The sequence below is a fragment of the Mytilus edulis genome, chromosome 1 (assembly GCF_963676685.1).
Source record: "Mytilus edulis chromosome 1, xbMytEdul2.2, whole genome shotgun sequence".
NCBI lineage: Eukaryota > Metazoa > Mollusca > Bivalvia > Mytilida > Mytilidae > Mytilus > Mytilus edulis.
Window position 1 is genome coordinate 102,225,801 of NC_092344.1, and position 22,498 is coordinate 102,248,298.

Genomic DNA, 22,498 nt, shown 5'->3' on the forward strand with positions numbered 1-22,498 from the left:
TAGCAAGCTAATGTAGGTTTACAAAGAAAACATTTCTTAAATAATTAAAATTGTATTCAGTATGCTATTATAAATGAGAGTTCTGGAGAACCAGTAATGAAAGATGTTTTAAAAACAATTTTGGAGGACATTTTCTTATCAAGGCTTTTTCTTATAAAGCACATTTCACTTCTTATCAAGGATCTGAAATCAATTTACCAATTTGCTAAATCAACTAAAGGTAGTTTTCTCTGTCAGGCAAAATAAGCAGACAAGCCGGTATTATTAAATGTATTGTTCTTTAATCCCTCTAATGAAAATAACACTTGAAAAATTTTGTGTGTCCAAAGCACTTTTGTGGATTTACATTTGTGAGGAATGCTCAACTTTCCAACCCCTAAAGAAAAAAGCCATGAATTTATGGATACCACAGATGTCAGTAGATATATAACTAAAAGGGACAAAAAAGTTACAAGGACAATATGCTACTTGCTAAAATGGCTACATTTAAAGCTATCTGTTTTCCATACATTTTATAAAAAACAATATGCAACTAGAGATCATATAAAGTTTAGTTGGTTTTAATTATTGCTTCAAGGGAAGAGGATTGAGACAAAAACAACACAAGCCATACCTTGCTGTGTTAGCATAAACCAGATGACTGTACGACTACAATTTTCTAGCTCATAATATAGAAAATGCTTCCAACTCTTTTAATAATAGTAACATTACTCTATTCTTATTATACATATTTTGAAAACAATCCTCTTAAAAAAGGAAAATAAAAGTAAGCAATCTCATTTCTATTTTCAAGATTAAATTTAACAGTAAAATCACCCATGTTTACATGATTGTTCAAATAACAGAACATTTAGTGGCAATAAAGTGCATTATGATGTCTAATAATGATAGCTGACCTATAGACATTCAACATTAAGAAAAAGACTAAATGCATTATAACAGTATATATCATCTTAAAACTATTTTCAATGTAACATGATGATAAAATCAATTTCATAATTAACAATACTTTTTGTTGTAACAAAAAACAATTTTCCATATACAGGTAAGCCTTTGTACATAGAAATCTCTTAACAATATAAGCCTCATGATCTGTACATAGCAATTTCTAACATTTTCCCTAGTCAAGATAAAGTCTTACAAAAATTGTGTGTACCTAAGAAACAACATTCTTTGTTCATATGTTTCTGATACAAATTAACTGCCTAAATATCGTCCAAATTCAGCAACAAAAGTATTAAAGACGTGCTTATGAATCAAAATACTGCTTACAGTGATAAGCATACAAACAATGTTTCAATTAACTATTTAATAAAAAAAAAAAGAAGCTTGGATTCATTTAATATTAATACCAGTATACAATAATAAACATCTTCAACATATAACTGAATTTATCCATGTCAGCATATCTTCTACCGAGTATAAAGCTTTCTACATCTACTTAAAAGACAAAATGAATACACAGTTTATATCAATGGCAAGTTAAGATAAATACATTTTTTACCTTTAAATTCTAACAATGTTGTCAATCTATGTGGGATTTGATGAAACTCAAGTTATCATAGAAACATGACAAAAACCCATTTTTATCAATTCAAGTAATAAACGGAGAGGAAGATTGCAGTTTGTCAACATAACATTGTGTTAAGGTTGTTAGCTTGTCATGTTTATAAATTTTGTTAAGATTTTCAGAACCCATTTGAAGGCTTAAAATTTTGGTCCACTAACCCCTATTTTCTTTTTATAAACCTTTTACATGTATAATTATATGCCATCTGTAAAAGTCTTATAAAATATTTGGTTTTCTTTTTTATAGAGAACTTAAACTTGTCAATGATAAAGCTATAAAAAGTTAAGAGAGAACATTTTCCTGCCAGAATTTCAATTGCTATTAAATATCCCGAAAATAAGCATAAGGACCTATATTTTTTTTTCTTTAGTTTCCCTCATTAATCCCCTATCAATATATAGTAGTGTAATTGTTATTTTGAAACTGAGTAGCAAACTTCCTTAAATTTCTTCAAAATGAAAATTTCTGTTATTAAAACTTATGGCAGAAATGTGGAAGAATGGACAGAATTTAATGAATCAAGTCCTGCAACTCTAGAAAAAACAAAGTTGCCTTTATCATGTTTATTCATTTTGATATTACTAACAAATATATGTAGTCATTACATAATTTCGTTACTTATTTTTTTAAGGCAAATAACTATATTTCAGACAATTATCAAAATGTATAGAAAGCCCTTTTACATCAATCTGTACCTTGCTTTTAATATTTTTTTAATCATTGTAAAAATCATTTTTGACTTTGTATTGTATGAGGTGTAAAGCTTTGAATAGACAGACATTGATTGGTATGCCCCAAAACTTTCCATAATTAAATAAAATGGTAGCAATTACTCATCTATCACATAACTTACATAAACAACCTAAGGGATATTTTTTTCTCAAATCTTTACTTTAATAATATCTAACGTATCTTTCCTATTAAAGCAATATATTGAAAAATAATGCAATAAGTATTAATATTCACTGAAACCTGTTCATGTGTAGTTTAAATTTGTTAAAATGCTCTAAGTAGGTTTTGGTTTGAAGGTTTCAATATGCTATAACTTTCATATACATTTTACAAAACAAATGAAAAATAGCAATACTGGCTATTCCTTAGAGATATATTTCCTACATGTTAAATAAGGAGGAATTGTTTTCTTGTCAAAAATTATATTTCTTCCAATGTTCATGTCTCTAACAACAAGCACACAAATATACATTCATTCTCTATAATTCTAAATGTATTTTATATAATGTAATGACAAATGTGTTTTGAAAACGTTGATTTTTTTTTTATTTTAAAAGCTGACACATTTAAGCATGACTTAGAATAATTGAACAGACAAAAACACATTAATATACAATTAAATGCAAACATTGCTCAGAATACTAAAACAGTGTAGTTCTATTCCACCTTTAAGCTGCCCTGCCTTGTTTCCCTTACTGGATGGCTAGGAAATGGACACCTGAAAAACAGAAATAATTGATTTACACATGTCAGTAATTCAAAGTTTAGAGCTTCTTGTATGGATGATTGATTGATGGTTGCTTTAAGCCACCTCAGCACAAAAAAAAGCTTGGGCGAGGTTTCTTGTATGGTGCATTTTTTTTAATTGCCTATAGTAAAAGACTTTAAGATATAAATAAGATATAATAGAGATACAATTTAAAAAGTTGCAACACTGACTTTTACAGTAACAAGTTTTGTAAAGTGATTTTTTTTACTCATGCTTATGATTTCACCAAGTCCAAAATAAGAAGGGTTTGGTACTTTATGTTCATTAAGATATCGTTCTGAACATGCATTAAAAATATTTACCACTGGACTTTAAGCTACCAACAATCAATCAATTCATTCAACAAAAAAATTCTGTAAAAGGTTGATGTAAATGAGTGCCTGTGTTTTCTTTGGAGATATTTGAAATATTAATAAAGACATCAAGTGATGCCCATAGCTCAGCTGGCCCATAGTGCAAGATGACATAAAAAATAAATCACTAGAAGTCTTTTTCTTAAGCTTAATCAAATGTAAATTGAACAAGAAAGTAGTTTTTAAATAAGGAACTCAATTCTATCAAATGATGTTCCATCATCAGCTACAAGTGATATATTAAAGTTGCCTGGAAAAACTATAGTAATTTTAATACTTATACAAAGAACTTACATCTAGATATAATGATGAAACCTGACCAAGCTCTGAACTCTGTGCTATTGTTTCTGAAATCACCTTTTCTTGTGGCACAACAGCTTCTGTTACCACTGAAGATGAACTAGATTCTTGTATTTCCATATGTGGTACAGAACTTGATGTGGCTATCTGTGCTGTTGAGTTAACCAATAGGTGTGGTGTTGAATTTATCATCACTACTTGTGGTGCAGAGTTGTTATTACAAATTGGCTGTGAATCAGTTATAGCTACCAGTTGTGATGTAGAGTTTATAGTTAGTGGTTGTATAATCAAATTTTGTGTTAAGCTGTCTACATTTGATAATAATTTTGTACATTCTGTTGTTTTAGAATTGATCTGTTTTGCAATGTTCTCCAATTTATTGTGTATTGAGTTTTCCTCAGGTTTAGGTGATGGTTCTAGCTGTAGGTTGTTTGAATCAATAATCGTTACATCGTCTATATAGCTTACTGGTTGTCTGCTTGTATTTATTTCATTAACATCATTTGAATCTATATTTGACTAAAATAAATATTAAAATATACAATTTATAATAAATATTCTTGCACAGTGGGTATGCAATATATGTCTTCTGCTTCTAATGGTAATAGTTATCTGTTTCAAAATTGTTGATAAATAAAGATTTCATTATAATTATAAAAGTTTTCCACCTTAACCGCAAACACTATATATTTTGTACATTACCAAAGGTGTTAAATAAGGCCGAAATTAAATTATTGTTTGTTTCCCCAATCCCGACCCTGCCAAGCCAGGTGTGGGCAGGTAGGTAGGGAAATTATTTGATTTTTCTAAAAAGCTCTAACATTATCAGACGATCTGGCAAGCCTGGAAATCTAAAATGAATAAAATAGTATTTGACTTAGTTTTGACAATAAAATTTGATGAGTAGCACCAATTTTGCAGGGTCGGTTGGGATTGGGGAAACAAACAATATTTTATTTTAGGCCTAACCTGATTTAAACTTTTTATCGGGTTTGTGACAATGTTCCATAAACAGCTAGTTTCTTTGACAACTTTATTTTTGTAAACAAGTACTGCAGAAATTTCTCTCTAGAAAGATTACTCAAGATTTCTGCATTATTCAATATGAATAAGGCCTTCAAAAGACAATATTAGCATTTCTATACACTACAAAACAATGGCTTAAAATGTTGGAAAAAAACATTGATGCATATTATAAACTAATTCTGACAGATGTTTTCAAAAGCAGGATAAACAGAACCAAACCTTGAATGAAGTTTGTACTAAGTGTAAAAAGTAAAGACCAAGTCATTTTTAAGGTGTCTTTTCTAGCTTGCCATGCAGTTTGGGTTTTGCTCATTGTTGAATGCTATCTAGTGATCTTTAGTTGATTACTTCTACATTATTATTCTTTGATGGAAAGTTGTCTCATTGGCAAATATACCACATCTTCTTATATTTTACGTAACTTACTACTTCTGTTGAATCTGGAGGACATTTTGCTATATCATCCTGTTCTTCTGTGGGTAAAGAACCATTACACAATATATCTATTGGACATTCCTTTGATTGATGAATCCCACCAGCAAATCCTTCCCAACCCTCTATCGTAATACCACTAATACCTGTTCCATCCTCCTCGTCACATGTCATATCCAAGGTCGGGGCCACCTTTTTAGGTCGACCAGGACCTCTTTTGATAACTCCATGTGGATCTATGTTTGATTTACTGGGAGATTGTTTGCATTGTTCAAAGTCATCCTCACTGGTCAGATCTATGCTATTGTTTACTTTTTTAGGTCTCCCTCGACCTCGTTTTGAAACTTCTTTCGGTGCAGAACTTTCCTCTTGTGAATCATCACTAATAAAACTGGCAATTTTCTTTGGTCTGCCAGGACCCTTTCTTTCAGAAATTTTTGGTCTCCCTCGACCCCTTTTTTCAGAAAAGTTTAAGTTTATATTGCTATTTAATGCTATTTTAGGACGTATAATGTCAGTTTTTTTTGGTCTACCAGGGCCTCTTTTTTCATTAATTATTTTTGTGAATTTCTCTTCTTTACCTGACAAATTTTCATTTAAATCACTGTCTTCAGAATGTGTATAAGACATATCCCCACTACCAATATCGTATTCAGAATTAGGCTTGTGGACGAAATTATCATTGTCTGTGTCATCTTCAGAACTAATTAAATCTTCCTCTTTGTCTTCAATGTCCAACCCTTCTGCCAATGCAGCATAGTTTATATGTGTTTTGGACCTCCTGCCTATGACTAGATCCTCATTTTCCTTCTTTTTTTCTTTTTTCCTTGGAGTTGTTACTCCTGGCTAAAAAAAATTCATTTGTTAGTAGATTAACACTTGGATGTTATTTTACAACAAAACATATGTTTAGTTTGATAAGACAATTCTGACACTTAATAGCAGATGATAATAAAAACAAAATGCATGCAATATTCTGCCTTGAGTTATTGAATATTTATGAAAACTTTTGTACTCAGTGGGTAAAATAATGATTCAAATTATTGTCAAACAGGAAGTGAATGTAAATCTAAAAATGTAAATCTAAAAATTGTAAACCATGGTACAACTGAACATTAAAAATGCCAAACCAAATATCAAATAAAAAAACATAAGCTGAGTGATATGTTAGAAAAGTTATGAATAAATGAACAGAAGCCAATTCATGCAAGTTAGTGAATGGAAGTATAGTTTCAGTTCAATATCGGCAAGAGCAGTTGGAAATGACTAATGTATTTCATATCCCAGGGGGAAGATAGGTCAGCTGTATGTCAACTGAAAAATTAAATATTATAGAAGTAACTGAAGATTACATGGTTGGAACCTTTTTCTTTAAGGTTCCATGTGTACTCCTATTAAAATAAATTTGCATTACAAAATCACCTTTGAATTGAAACGAAGGCTTTAATGAGTTTTTTAATGTATACAAAGAAATATTTAATGTATTTTTCCAAATTCGAGGTTTCAACCTCATGTCTGAATTTGACAACTCAAACATCAGATATTTAGTAGCCTCAATGACATAAGTCCATATTTCATTAATTAAAACTTTACTGGTTTGAGGTGTTAATTCATTAAGTAATATTTTATATTACACAAGCAATTTCAGCATGTAGTACAAAGTACAAGTCAGATAACAAAACTTACAATGCTTAATCTTAATTTTTTGCTTTCAGATAAAGATGGTCGACCTCTTTTTCTCTTCCCAGGTGAAGTAGTACTTTTTGGAGGTCTCCCAAGACCTCTTTTTAATGGATGTATATTTTGGTCATCATGGTCACTTTTGGGAGGTCTCCCACGACCTCTCTTTAATGGCTGTGAATCTTGTTTCAAATCACTTATTTTTTTAGGTCTCCCTCTACCTTTTTTGACTGGCTGTTCATGTTCCTCCACAGATATATATTCATTTTCACTGTCAGATTGTTCTTCAAAAATATCTCCAAAACTCTCGGTGTAACTAACATCTTGCTTTTCATATGGATTTTTCCGAGGTCGCCCAGGACTTTTTTTCACCCCATGTACTGGATATTCCTCATTAGCATTTTTCCGAGGTCTGCCTCTACCTCTACCTTTACCTACTGAATGCACTTCTTCCTTCTTATAAGTAGATTTTGGAGGTCTCCCAGGGCTTTTCTTTGTTGACTGAACTTCTCCAACCTCATTTATAATTTTTCTTGGTCTCCCTCTACCTTTTTTAACTGGCTGTTCGTCTTCATCCTCTGACATATATTCATATTCACTGTCAGATTGTTCTTCTATATCATGCACATCATCTGTGTAACTAGTAGCTTGTTTTGGAGGTCTCCCACGGCCCCTTTTTACTGGCTGTTCTTCCTCCTCTGACATATATTCATTTTCACTGTCTGATATTTCTACTATGATATCTTCCACAGCTTCTGTGTAACTAACATCTCCCTTGCACAGACGTGTTTTACTCTCATCGTTCTCCCCCAAACTTTTAGGTCTACCTGGTTTTTTAACAGTGGGTGATTCCTCTTTTGATATCTGTAATTAAAATATTTTTTTTATTTCCACAGAGAATATTTATATCTGGCCCTCAGACATCTTTTATTGATTTAAGTTACTCAAATACTGTAAATATTAAAATTTGTGACTTTTTCAGTTAAATTATTACTTAGTTAACCACAAAGTCCTTACAAGTTGTTTTCTGTAACAGATGCTGGAGACACATTGAATGTCAACAACTTATAATTGATGAACATATAAATATCAAAAGAATGCTCCAAATTCTATTTGCACTTAACATTTACAAAAGATTCATATTCAAATGCTTTTTACAGTGATAAATCAAATCAGTATTATTATAATATACCAGTAACAATAAAGAAGAATGTATGCTTGAAAAAAATAGATTTTTTTTTGGTAAACCTTTAAAAATAGAAGTAACAGTTTCTTATCTGACCTGCTGTGTGTCACAGGTGAACTTACAAAACATGCCAAACTAACAAAAGCCCAAAACTTCAATAAACAACAGTGTATAATCTTGATTATTTAAATATAAATAAACTGAATACAATACTTGTAAAGATTTAGGGGGTCTTCCTCTGCCTCGTTTTTCTTTCTTTGGTCTTCCGCGTCCTTGGTTCTTTTTCTTTTGGGATAAAAGCTTTTCATCTTTAGGTTTATTCTTAGCTCCTGGAGGCCTTCCAGCACGACGTTTTGGTGATGGTGACTGATCTTCCTGAAGTTCATGAAATGTATTACCATCTGTCCATTCATCATCAGAGTAAATATCATCTCTTTCATCATTAGAGTATTCCATTTCTGTTGTTGTATCATTGTTTTCAGTGCTATCCTCTTCCACACTTGTACCATTGATAGCAGACAACTCTTCATTTACTTGTTTTACAAAATCTTGATAACTCATAGATTCTTTTGATGTGAATTTACTGTACGATTCTTTTGAAATACATTGACTTTTGGTTTCTTTTGAAGTGACTTTTACACTGCTATCAGATTTTGGAGGTCTGCCTCTGGGTCTTTTGATGACATCCTTTAAGGATTTAGTTTTTTTCTTATTTTTAGAACCTGGAGGTCTACCTTTCTTCTTTAAACTATCTCTTACTGTACACTTCACTAATCTTACTTCCAGTGATTTAGTCTAAAGAAAAGGAAAACAAATGCATTAAAATTAAAATGCGCATGCAATTTAAATAATAAATCCTTATTAGATTTAAATATTGATGGCAACATATTTTCTATTATTCAGTCTTATTTATAATACATTGTATTAAAGGCAAATAAATAATAAAATAGTCATTTAAAATTAACAGTTTATTGGTCAAGCAACTGAATTGATGTTCGAATTGACTGATCTTTAGGTTGGTGAAGCATTTTGTAGGAGTATTTGTATTGATATTTTATCATGTTAATAATTTTTCTACTTTTTTTAAATAGTTTACAAGAATCACTTGTCTGCAAACATTTCTATTTCCTTTTTATTATATCTTTATACCAAAAATCCTTCTCAAATTTTTTGTTTTGCTGAACAAAATGATTTGAGATTTCTTATTCTGTCTATGATATTTTATTGAGAATTTGTATATATGACATGACAAAAAGCAAAAAAAACCAATAAAAATTTAAATTATAGAAAGTATAATTCTTACCATATTAAATGGTCTTGAAAATCTCCTACCCTCTGACTAAAAAAAATATATTGAACCAATCAGAAATTTCTCTACAACCTACATTACATGCATCAAAACTTCTTATTTTAATTTGATTTTGCACAGATATTTGCGCAAATAAATCAAGTAAAAATTTCATTATTTTTCCATTATCAAATTATAAAACATGTAAATCAAACCATATATCTGGTTGGGTCAGAAATATTGTTATCAAAAGTCTGCCTTTGAAGAGTTATAGATGGGAAACTTTAACATGCTATGTTAATGTCACGATAGTTGTATGTGTGAGTGTATGCGAGTGGGAGAGAAAGGCTTTTTATTTTTACTTTATGTGATTACATGCTTGTTATGAGCCCTATGATTAGGAAATAAAATATCTTTATCTTTAATGTCCATACACATCTGATTGAACATCCAAATTGTTACCAGTCAATTAACAATTTTAATGTAAACACATTTTATTTATGCAAATGTACCTTTAAAAGAATGAACTGGATTTTTAGCTAATGTCAAAACCTTTAAGACTTCATTAAAACATAAAGTTCTATGAAGATGTATATAGACTACAGCAAAGAACCTTTGTGAGCACACTCATACCCCTAGGGAAAAAAATGAATCATAATTTCCTTTTGATATGCACATCTTCACAGTAGGTCCTTGTTTTGTGAAATCCTGTTGTGTGGTTTCAGATTTGTAATGACAAAACCAGGACTGACCTACTAAAGGATGAATGGGTCTTAAAAATACACTCAACGGAACAAAGTTATATGTACCTGAGGACTAGGAGGGTGTATTCTTGGTCTTCCCCGACCTCTACCACTGGGTATTTTCTGCAAAATATACAAATTAAGAAATCTTATTATATAATAAACTTATAATAATATCGAATATTATTTATTATGTAATAAAACATTAAGATAGGCCCATCATGACATGTTGACATGAGATGGTTGAACAAGGTAGGTTGAACAAGTATACCGTTATATCAAAAGAAATATGCAAACAGAAAATTCTATAAAAACATCATACAAAATCTGATCACAAATGCAGGCATTGAAAGAAAAAAATGTTCAAGCTTGAAAACAAGCCACTATGCAGATTCAAGATGAGCATATAAACAATGTAATTACAAGAAATGTTACTATTATTGACTACCTGAACTGAATTGTGCACATTCAATGCTGTTTTTGAGTTATTGTCGGACCAGGGGTGTGGAAATATTTGTTGTGAGCACTTGTCCCCTGGCAAGTGAAACCTAAAATTTTACTTGTCCAGAAAAAAATTTACTTGCCCTGATGATCCCAATAAATATTGAAGTATTTCTTGTTAACTAATATATGATTCTTACTTAGCACTGTTGTGCATCACAAACAAATGAAATCTATTTGTTTAAATGTGTAAAAATTAGGAAAGTAGGAAATGGGTTGACATCAATGGGACAGAAACCTAACAGCAAACCAACCAATGAAATGACATGTAAAGGACAAATTTGCAGCAGTTTTTGAATAAAAATTGTAGCCAGTAGGTACATACTAAATTTGAGGACAGTGATTGAAGAAATGTAAACTAAATAATAGATAAACTATTGATTTTGTGGTGTTTCTCTCATCTGACGCATTGTTTTTTTCTTGATTATCTATTATTGTCTTGATTGTCAATTAAAGCGTCCCTTTTATTTTCCACTTTGATAACAAATAATGTTGACCTTTCATTTATAAATAAGACTTCATCTATAAATAAGACAAAAACTTAATTTATTTTCCGAATTTCCATAGATAGCCAGGGCCAATCTAATATCCACGATGTCTGAAATTCTCGCTCCCGTTTTTTTTTAAATACTCTGTGTCCTCCATTTGCATTAAAGGTTTTCTACTCGACTCATGACTCTTTTTGTCTTGCTTGCCCACCTTTTTATTAAGTATTTATCAATCTGAATCTCGATACAAAATTTAAAGAAATGACACTTCCGGTAAATGATGGACAAAACCTAATCGACGATCCCGGGTCAATGGACAAAGCCAATGCAATGTTACGCGACTCGGGTTCGCATACTTATTTTTATTCATTTTGGTTATCGATCTATTTCCGGTATCATATAATATTTATCGTCATGAACATTGATGTTTTTACTTGCTGAACATTGGTTTCTTTTACATAAATTAAACATCTTTATACGTTTTGAAATTAATTTTATGTTTTTGTTGGATTTGAACTTTGTCTTGTATATTTTTTTACTTGTCCACGGGCAACCAAGACAAAAATTATTACTTGTCCGGTTGTTCAAATGTACGAGTCGGGCGAGTCGGGCATAGCATTTCCACACCCCTGCGGACATGTTGGAGATGGAGAGACAGATGAACAACGGTTTACCATAATATTTTAACTAGCATATAGAAATGAAAAGACTTCAACAAGTTTCTAAATACTTAAATATATGGTAAATTACCGGAGGATGAATTCTTGGTCTTCCTCTTTGTTTTGGACCATCTGGTTTCTACAAAAAATATAACCAATCTATGAAAAACTGCTAAAAATTATCAATAAATTATAAACCTGAGTTAATTCCATACAATCTGTATCTACATAAAGTTGTTTTTAGTTTGTGAATGTAAAAATGGTTTACTTTACTTTCTAATAAAATAAATATTGTTAAACTTCTGAACTTTAGGCTGCTGTTTGGTAAATCTTTTCTTTCTTCAGACTTGCAAAAGATATTGCAATACCATTTTCAAAAAGGATGATCATTTACCGCTTTCAATCACCACTGCTTACATCCAGAAAAACAGATTGTGGTTAGTTATGTGAAAATAAATATTAATAAATGTATTAGCTATGTGTGAATGGTAATCAGTATTTAATTAAGTACACGATATATTTTGTTACGAATATTTTAAAATTTTCTCCAAAATTATTACTTACAGGTAAATTATTACTTACAGGTAGTTTGAATGGATTTGGAGGTCTTCCTCTTCCTCTTTTTAAAGACTGAAAAAATACATAAGTTAATATACTTGTATCTTGGTGAAGAATTACATATACATATGGAACTTTGTTTTGACTGAAATTATATCAAATTTTCTACTGTGTGTACTTGTCAAATCTGCTTTCTATGTCTCCACAAATTGTAGCAGTCATAGACAACTTTCAAATTGACACATTTTCAATTACATTTCCGAAATTAGTCACTATACATATGCTATTACGTCACAGTAAGAGTGGATTGTTGAAAAAGTCAATTATGCTCCTTGAGCATAACTGTGCCCTTCCAAGACAGAAACATAATCAGTTTTTGCCTTATCTTAATGCTCAAAATATTTAGAGAATTTTGTGTACAAAATATATCTTTGATTGCTTCTGTTTAATTCATTTACAACTTTTATAGAATAATTAATAATATTGAAGACTTTGCATTGCCCTTTAGATGCATATCTAGTTGTATAATTGTAGTCATGGTTTGAAATATCTGTCTAAATTTACATTTTTCCTTTTAATAATGCCTCTGATATTCTTTTTCTTTTCAAAGGCAAATATCAACAGAACATTTCAATCAAAAAAAATATAGTAAACTATAATATGTCTAGTTATGTCAAACAAATAACTACAGATGTCAAGTAAAAGTTGACAGCTTCATACCCAAAGACAGAGCTAAATGACAACTAGTAGAGCCTGTGTCGCTCACCTTGGTCTATGTGAATATTAAACAATGGACACAGATGGATTCATGACAGAATTGTGTTTTGGTGATGGTGATGTGTTTGTAGATAATTTACTAAACATTCTTGCTGCTTACAATTATCTCTATCTATGACAGTACTTTCTGTTGAAAATGTTATTAAAAATCTTTTTCCATTTTGGTCATGTTGACTTATTTGTAGATCTTACTTTGCTGAACATTATTGCTGTTTACAGTTTATCTCTATCTATAATAATATTCAAGATAATAACCAAAAACAGCAAAATTTCCTTAAAATTATCAATTCAGGGGCAGCAACCCAACAACAGGTTGTTCGATTCATCTGAAAATTTCAGGGCAGATAGATCTTGACCTGATGAACAATTTTACCCCATGTCAGATTTGCTCTAAATGCTTTGGTTTTTGAGTTATAAGCCAAAAACTGCATTTTACCCCTATGTTCTATTTTTAGCCATGGCGGCCATCTTGGTTGGTTGGCTGGGTCACCCCACACATTTTTTAAACTAGATACCCCAATGATGATTGTGGCCAAGTTTGGATTAATTTGACCCAGTAGTTTCAGAGGAGAAGATTTTTCTAAAAGATAACTAAGATTTATGAAAAATGGTTAAAAATGGACTAAAAAGGGCAATGACTCCTAAAGGGGTCAACTGACCATTTCGGTCACGTTGACTTATTTGTAAATCTTACTTTGCTGAACATTATTGCTGTTAACAGTTTATCTCTATCTATAATAATATTCAAGATAATAACCAAAAACAGCAAAATTTCCTTAAAATTATCAATTCCGGGGCAGCAACCCAACAACGGGTTGTCCAATTCATCTGAAAATTTCAGGGCAGATAGATCTTCACCTGATAAACAATTTTACCTCATGTCAGATTTGCTCTAAATGCTTTGGTTTTTGAGTTATAACTAAAAAAATGCATTTTACCCCTATGTTCTATTTTTAGCCATGGTGGCCATCTTGGGTCACGCCACACATTTTTTAAACTAGATACCCCAATGATGATTGTGGCCAAGTTTAGTTTAATTTGGCCCAGTAGTTTCAGAGGATAAGATTTTTGTAAAAGTTAACGACGACGGACAACGACGACGGACGCCGGACGCAAAGTGATGGGAAAAGCTCACTTGGCCCTTCGGGCCAGGTGAGCTAAAAAGGAGTCAAACTATTAGCCTAGGTTTCAACGTTCATGAAAATGACAACAAATAAAAAGAACAATAGGAGCACCATTTTTATACATTGGACAGAATATTTGTTTGAAGCTAAAGTGTTATATGATATATTTTGGTATTACACATACTGGGGTAACTAACATAAAATCTGTTTTCCTTTCACTGTCGGATTGTTGTACATCATCCTGAAAATAAACAAGTTACAATATCAATCAATTTTAATATATTTAAGCGTATAATAGCACACAGTAGCATTAAAACATTTGATGCTTTCTGAAATTGATTTGACAGTATATAAAATTGTTATCAATGTTGTAAGTTCTGGTAATTATGGACATTAAAGAAAACTTATACATGAATGCTGTACCGGTAATTTCCAAATGTCAGCTTCAATGACATTTTTTTTAAAGGTAAATCAATTGGTGCTTTTGTAAAGTATAATATTTACAGGACATATTGGTTGAATAATTTACACTGCTTTTTAATACATCAACATGATAAGACAGACTTAACAACATATTGGCCCATGAGCTAAAACTAGAGGCTCTAAAGAGCCTGTGTTGCTCACCTTGGTCTATGTGAATATTAAAGGAAGCAGATGGATTCATGACAAAATTGTGTTTTGGTGATGGTGATGTGTTTGTACATCTTACTTTACTGAACATTCTTGCTGCTTAAAATTATCTCTATCTATAATGAACTTGGCCCATTAGTTTCAGTGGAAAATGTTAGTAAAAATTTACAAATTTTATGAAAATTGTTAAAAATTGACTATAAAGAACAATAACTCCTAAGGGGGTCAATTGACCATTTCGATCATGTTGACTTATTTGTAAATCTTACTTTGCTGAACATTATTGCTGTTTAAAGTTTATCTCTATCTATAATAATATTGAACATTATTGTTGTTTACAGTTTATCTCTATCAATAATAATATTCAAGATAATGACCAAAAACAGCAAAATTTCCTTAAAACTAACAATTCAGGGTCAGCAACCCAACAACGGGTTGTCCGATTCATCTAAAAATTTCAGAGCAGATAAATGTTGACCTGATAAACAATTTTACCCCATGTCAGATTTGCTCTAAATGCTTTGGGTTTTGAGTTATAAGCCAAAAACTGCATTTTACCCCATGTTCTATTTTTAGCCATGGCAGCCATCTTGGTTGGATGGCCGGGTCACCGGACACATTTTTCAAACTACTAACCCAAAAGATGATTGTGCCCAAGTTTGGATTAATTTGGCCAAGTAGTTTCAGAGGAGAAGTTTTTTGTAAAAGATTACTAAGATTTACGAAAAATGGTTAAAAATTGACTATAAAGGGCAATTAACTCCTAAAGGGGTCAACTGACCATTTCAGTCATGTTGACTTATTTGTGAATCTTACTTTGGTGAACATTATTGCTGTTTATAGTTTATCTCTATCTATAATAATATTCAAGATAATAACCAAAAAGAGCAAAATTTCCTTAAAATTACTAATTCAGGGCCAGCAACCCAACAACGGGTTATCCGATTCATCTGGAAATTTCAGGGCAGATAGATCTTGAACTGATAAACAATTTTACCCCATGTCAGATTTGCTCTTAATGCTTCGGGTTTTGAGTTATAAGCCATAAACTGCATTTTACCCCATGTTCTATTTTTAGCAATGGCGGCCATCTTGGTTTGATGGCCAGGTCACCGGACACATTTTTCAAACTACTAACCCAAAAGATGATTGTGGCTAAGTTTGGATTAATTTGGCCCAGTAGTTTCAGAGGAGAAGATTTTTGTAAAATATTACTAAGATTAACAAAAAATGGTTAAAAATTGACTATAAAGGGCAATAACTCCTTATGGGGTCAACTGACCATTTCAGTCATGTTGACCTATTTGTAAATCTTACTTCGCTGAACATTATTGCTGTTAACTGTTTATCTCTATCTATAATAATATTCAAGATAATAACCAAAAAGAGCAAAATTTCCTTAAAATTACTAATTCAGGGCCAGCAACCCAACAACGGGTTATCTGATTCATCTGGAAATTTCAGGGCAGATAGATCTTGAACTGATAAACAATTTTACCCCATGTCAGATTTGCTCTTAATGCTTCGGGTTTTGAGTTATAAGCCATAAACTGCATTTTACCCCATGTTCTATTTTTAGCAATGGCGGCCATCTTGGTTTGATGGCCAGGTCACCGGACACATTTTTCAAACTACTAACCCAAAAGATGATTGTGGCTAAGTTTGGATTAATTTGGCCCAGTAGTTTCAGAGGAGAAGATTTTTGTAAAATATTACTAAGATTAACAAAAAATGGTTAAAAATTGACTATAAAGGGCAATAACTCCTAAAGGGGTCAACTGACCATTTCAGTCATGTTGACCTATTTGTAAATCTTACTTCGCTGAACATTATTGCTGTTTACTGTTTATCTCTATCTATAATAATATTCAAGATAATAACCAAAAACAGCAAAATTTCCTTAAAATTACTAATTCAGGGGCAGCAACCCAACAACGGGTTATCCGATTCATCTGAAAATTTCAGGGCAGATAGATCTTCACCTGTTTAACAATTCTACCCCTGTCAGATTTGCTCTAAATGCTTTGGTTTTTGAGTTATAAGCCAAAAACTGCATTTTACCCCATGTTCTATTTTTAGCCATGGCGGCCATCTTGAATGGTTGGCCGGGTCACCGGACACATTTTTTAAACTAGATACCCCAATGATGATTGTGGCCAAGTTTGATTTCGTAAAAGTTAACGACGACGACGGACGCGGGACGCAGGACGCCAAGTGATGAGAAAAGCTCACTTGGCCTTTTAGGCCAGGTGAGCTAAAAAATGTCTGCCCCTTAAGGAAGTTGACCCCTTTAATATGTACCAATTATCACTCCTATTTAATGTTTATAAATTAAGCAACTATAAACATGATAATATTCAGTTGTTAAGACTTCATCATAAACAAACCCTACAACAACAAAACATGGAATGTTTATCTTTGTGTTTTGTTCCCCTTCAAAATATATTGATTACCCTTAAACACTTATTAAATTTATACTAACAAGTTTTTTAGGAGTATCTGATTTCCTTGGTCTTCCACGTCCAGTGCTGGTAGGTTCTTGTAACTGTAACATATAAAACCAATGCATACCAATAGAATTAAATTGGCTAACATATAAAACCAATGCATACAAATAGAATTAAATTGGCTAACATATAAAACCAATGCATACAAATAGAATTAAATTGGCTAACATATAAAACCAATGCATACCAATAGAATTAAATTGGTTAAGCTTTAAGATAAAGGTAGTTATATTGACCTTATATTTTTTTTTAATGAAACTGAATTATTTTTGTTCTACTATGAACATGATGAATTACTCTTATTTTACAATAAAATTTCTGTTCCATGTATCATTTCTAGTAAGATTAAATAGAAACAACATGTTTAAATGATAGGTAAGTCTATATAAGGTACATGTTTATAATCTAACACTCTGAATACAAGAGTGCACACGCTGAAACGTCTCGCCTTCACTACTAATTATTGATATTATGTTGATAGTCCTAAGTATAAAACTTTATTAAAAACTGTCACATAAACTTAGCATTAACCAAGATAACTAAACAAAGACCAATGAACCATGAAAATGAGGTCAAGGTCAGATGAACCATGCCAGGCAGACATGTACAGCTAACAATGCTTCCATACAACAAATATAGTTGACCTATTACTTATAGTTTAAGAAAAATAGACCAAAACACAAAAACTTAACACTGAGCAATGAACCGTGAAAATGAGGTTGAGGTCAAATAAAACCTGCGGGACTGACATATAGATCATAAACAAGGAATTAATTGAATCTGGAATAATTATATATTATGGAATACAAAATGATTTTGTGTATGTTGTTCTAAGCCTTAGTTATAAAAGATAATTAAAAAACAATGATGAATTTTATGAAGTTATTCACAAATATGATGATCTTCAAATTGCCAGGGAAATATATGGTTAAGTCTGTAATTGATGATGATATAAACACAAGTATGGCTAACCCTTAGTTGGATGTAATAAAATATATTATTACTGTTCAACTAACCCTTAGCCATGCGTGCATGGCTAACACCCTTAGTTGGACTTTATAAAATATATAATTATTGTTCAACTAACCCTTAGCCATGCGTGCATGGCTAACCCCCTTAGTTGGACTTTATAAAATATATAATTATTGTTGAACTAACCCTTAGCCATGCGTGCATGGCTAACCCACTTAGTTGGACTTTAGAAAATGTAAAATAATTGTTCAACTAACCCTTAGCCATGCGTGCATGGCTAACCCCCTTAGTTGGACTAAAAAGAAAATTTTAAATGCAAAATTACAAAAAAATATATTTTTTCAAAATTTAAGAAAAAATAATTTTTAAATGCAAAAATTTTTTTTTCTCAAAAATTCAGAAAAAAAAAATTTAAAAAATTCAGAAAAAATTTTTAAATGCTTATTTTTTTCTGTCTTTTAAAAATTTAATAAATTTTTTTTTTGGAATTTTTTTTTTCAAAATTAGATATAAAAAACAAAATTGCTTTTCTGTTGTGATTGGAATATTCATGGCTGCCAAAAGATTGGAATGTTCACATATCATTTCAATAGTAAAAACTCTTCAGTGACCAGACTGGTTGGAGGTGAAATTTGTTTGCCATAACCTGGATAAGTTGGAATCAATTCATGAAAGTTCCTGTCCATTTAGTAGCGCGGTAAGTGCTTCTTTTGTTTATTGTTTAAATTTATCATGTCTGTATAAATCAACATGTTTTATTGCACTATGATTCGTATTTCATGCTATGCTTCATTGTAGATCCTTTATATTAACCTTGGTCTCTATATCATGTAACTTCTAATGAATAGTCCTTGGAATAACATATCGAGTCAAATTTAAAAACTGTTTAATGAATAGAATGGATAGGGTATGAAATGTTTTTGCCATAACCTTGAGAGGAATTGGAATCAATTCCTGAAATTTTCAAATTATTTACTTGTGGTAAGTGTTCCTTTTATTTCATTGGCTATGAGCCTATAAGCTTTACTATAAACTCTTTTTATATAGAAACGTGCATATTGTTGTATTTTGCATAAGCCTTTTAATATCATACTTGCTATACAATAGCATACTTGTTACATGTAAATAATGCAAGCTGTATGATAACCAGTGATTTTACAAATCTTTGACTTAAATTTACAGTCATAGTCAATCATACCACATCTCCTTATTCTCTTATACAATTTGAGATATTTGCAAGTTGAAGAAATTTGTCTGACATTTATCATATCAATATTCCTGATATTAGCAAAATATTTTTTCATGTGTATAGATGATCCTTGTAATTTCTATATACTAAACTTTAAAAGAAATATAGATTTATTTACAAAAGATGCATGTATGGAAGGTCTTTTTTACATGTACACATATTGAACTTTACTCACAATCATCTTTCATCTATAATTTATGCTAAACCATGCAACTTCTAATGCATGAGGGTTATCAAATTTTTAAATGTATAACTAGTGTTTTTATGTTGCACTATAGTTTTGAATATTAAAATAAAAATAACTAAAACTGAGTATTTAAAAACAAACATTTATTTCAGGTATCATTTCCTTCTTTACAAATATTTTGAACCTCTTTCTATAAACATGATACATTTTAAACAAAGAATGGCTGTTGTCTGGAAGGAAAACAACTAAAAGTATATCACAAATAAATTACCAGATAATTTTTTTTACTCATTGTCAGATTTGCTGTAAATGCTTTGGTTTTTGAGTTAAAAGCCAAAAACTGCATTTTACCCCTATGTTCTATTTTTAGTCGTAGTGGCCATCTTGGTTGGTTTGTCCGGTCACAAAACACAATTTTTAAACTAGATAGCCTAATAATGATTCTGGCTATGTTTGGTAACATTTGGCTCAGTAGTTTCAGAGGAGAAGATTTTTGTAAAAGTTAACTAAGATTTACGAAAAATGGTTTAAAATTGACTATAAGGCCAACTAAAATTAATTAGTAGATTTTCATCCAAAATTTTTAAAAAAATGGGGTGGGTGGGAGGATTTTATTTTTTAAATTTTATTTCATATGAAACCCTCTTGTCACGAGTTCTTCGTACCGCGAGGTATAAACAAGTGTAAAATATATATTATAATATATTATGATAATAAGCTTACGTCATGTATATACATGCCGTATACATGCCGTATAAGGGACTATAAGGAATCATAATATTTAATTTTAAACTCTTAAATAAATATCTAATTTGCAACCACTGTTATACATGTACATGTTAATTTGCCCCTTTAGAAACCTATTTATAGGAAACATCAAAAACGAAGAGAAATACTCTCTTCACTATACCTACACCAAATTTATTTTGCTTTCTAAGCAATTATTTGTAGTCCCCATAAATTAAGAAAATGTACATGTATTGGTACAATTGTATGCCACACAAGTATTATGAGTACAGAATAAAATGAAAACTCAGTGTTGAAAGTCATTATGATGTAAAACATCACCAAAAACAAAGTTGTTGTTTAATGACTACATTGAGGATATTGTCCCTGTTTGGATAGAGAGTGTTTGCTGTTTGTCAAAAGAAAAAAACGACAGCCATGGGTAAATCTAACGGCTTGCTATACGTGCTATAATAAAATGCGTTTGTTTGTCGACTTTTTTTGTTCATTATACGGCCATAAATCTAACAAGTTCGTGCTTGTGTCAATTTCTTTAATCCAGTCTAGTGTTTCCTACAGGTGGTTTTGGCGTGTAATGGCGCCCTGCCGCGATTTCTCGACGCCCTGCCCTTTTTGGGGAAAAAAATTTGCGCCCTGCCCTAATTTTGTCGAAATTCCTGACGCCATGCCTATTAACAACCGGTACTGAAAGACATATTTTATGAATACCGCTCGAGTTATTTCCCTTCAAAACAAAAGTTCACTAGGTCGCCATTTTGTAATCGATTTCGTAATCAGCTGATTAGCAAACTGCAATAGATTGAATAGTGAATACAGATACTAATCACGGTCCTGATTGTATCCCCCAAGCCCAGAAACATCGTTTTGCCTAGAAGATTAATGAAAAAACATCGATGTGATGCTTAGATAATTTTTTTTTTACAGCTGATAGATTTCTAATTTACATAATTTACATTGTTTGCATGGTTGAACAAGCCAATGAACGGCGATCATGAGACATTTGTCAAATTGAAAAGTAAAAATTCTTTGCAAACTATTTTTTAAATACAAATGCTTGACTGTACCTTAAATGAAATGAATAAAAATCCAAACTAAATTATTAAAAGCAGAATAATCCAGAAAATAAATGAATTCCTTGATCAAATGTTTTCTTTTGTTTACAAACATGTCACATGATCATTTTAGGCGGGAAAAATACTTGGGAAAACAGCTAAGTAACAGACAACTATGTCTGGCTATTTATAGACATTTAAAATAAACAGCTGATATGGTAGTGCCATGAAAGTAGTAAAACTTGTTGTATCTATATTAATTTAATTTGGAAAAGGGTGTAGAGGGGAAGGGGTTAATTTGTAAAGTTATTTTTTTTTTGTAATTTAATAAATTTTGGTTACTAAAAATGACCCTGGATAAAATATTTCCATACACCAAATATAGTTGACCTATGGCATATAGTATTAGATAAAAAGACCAAAACTCAAAAACTTAACTTTGACCACTCAACCATGAAAATGAGCTCAAGGTCAGATGACATCTGCCCGCTAGACATGTACATCTTACAATCATTCCATACACCAAATATAGTAGATCTAGTGCATAAAGTATGAGAAAAACAGACCAAAACACAAAAACTTAACTATAACCACTGAACCATGAAAATGAGGTCAAGGTCAGATGACACCTGCCAGTTGGACATGTACACCTTACAGTCCTTCCATACATCGAATATACTAGACCTATTGCTTATAGTATCTGAGATATGGACTTGACCACCAAAACTTAACCTTGTTCACTGATCCATGAAATGAGGTCGAGGTCAAGTGAAAACTGTCTGACGGGCATGAGGACCTTGCAAGGTACGCATATACCAAATATAATTATCCTATTACTTATGATAAGAGAGAATTCAACATTACAAAAAATCTGAACTTTTTTTTCAAGTGGTCACTGAACCATGAAAATGAGGTCAAGGACATTTGACATGTGACTGACGGAAACTTTGTAACATGAGGCATCTATA

At 31.3% G+C, this 22,498-nt stretch overlaps 1 protein-coding gene across 2 annotated transcripts in view; it reads right to left on the minus strand.

The window, feature by feature from the left end:
- Positions 1-144: 144 nt before the first annotated feature.
- Positions 145-22,498, minus strand: part of LOC139516448 (microtubule-associated protein futsch-like) — a 28,946-nt gene continuing 6,592 nt past the window's right edge. Inside the window, exons 5-15 of one of the 2 annotated variants that reach the window (XM_071306572.1) lie at positions 17,299-17,361; positions 14,371-14,427; positions 12,310-12,357; positions 11,819-11,866; positions 10,146-10,202; positions 9,352-9,387; positions 8,262-8,843; positions 6,869-7,726; positions 5,177-6,028; positions 3,719-4,243; positions 145-3,020 (exon numbers count right to left, since the gene is read on the minus strand). In XM_071306572.1, coding sequence (XP_071162673.1) covers positions 3,006-3,020; positions 3,719-4,243; positions 5,177-6,028; positions 6,869-7,726; positions 8,262-8,843; positions 9,352-9,387; positions 10,146-10,202; positions 11,819-11,866; positions 12,310-12,357; positions 14,371-14,427; positions 17,299-17,361 — 3,141 coding nt within the window. In that variant the 3' untranslated portion in view covers positions 145-3,005. The remainder of the gene's footprint in view (positions 3,021-3,718; positions 4,244-5,176; positions 6,029-6,868; positions 7,727-8,261; positions 8,844-9,351; positions 9,388-10,145; positions 10,203-11,818; positions 11,867-12,309; positions 12,358-14,370; positions 14,428-17,298; positions 17,362-22,498) is intronic. The other variant, XM_071306582.1, reaches the window with a different exon arrangement.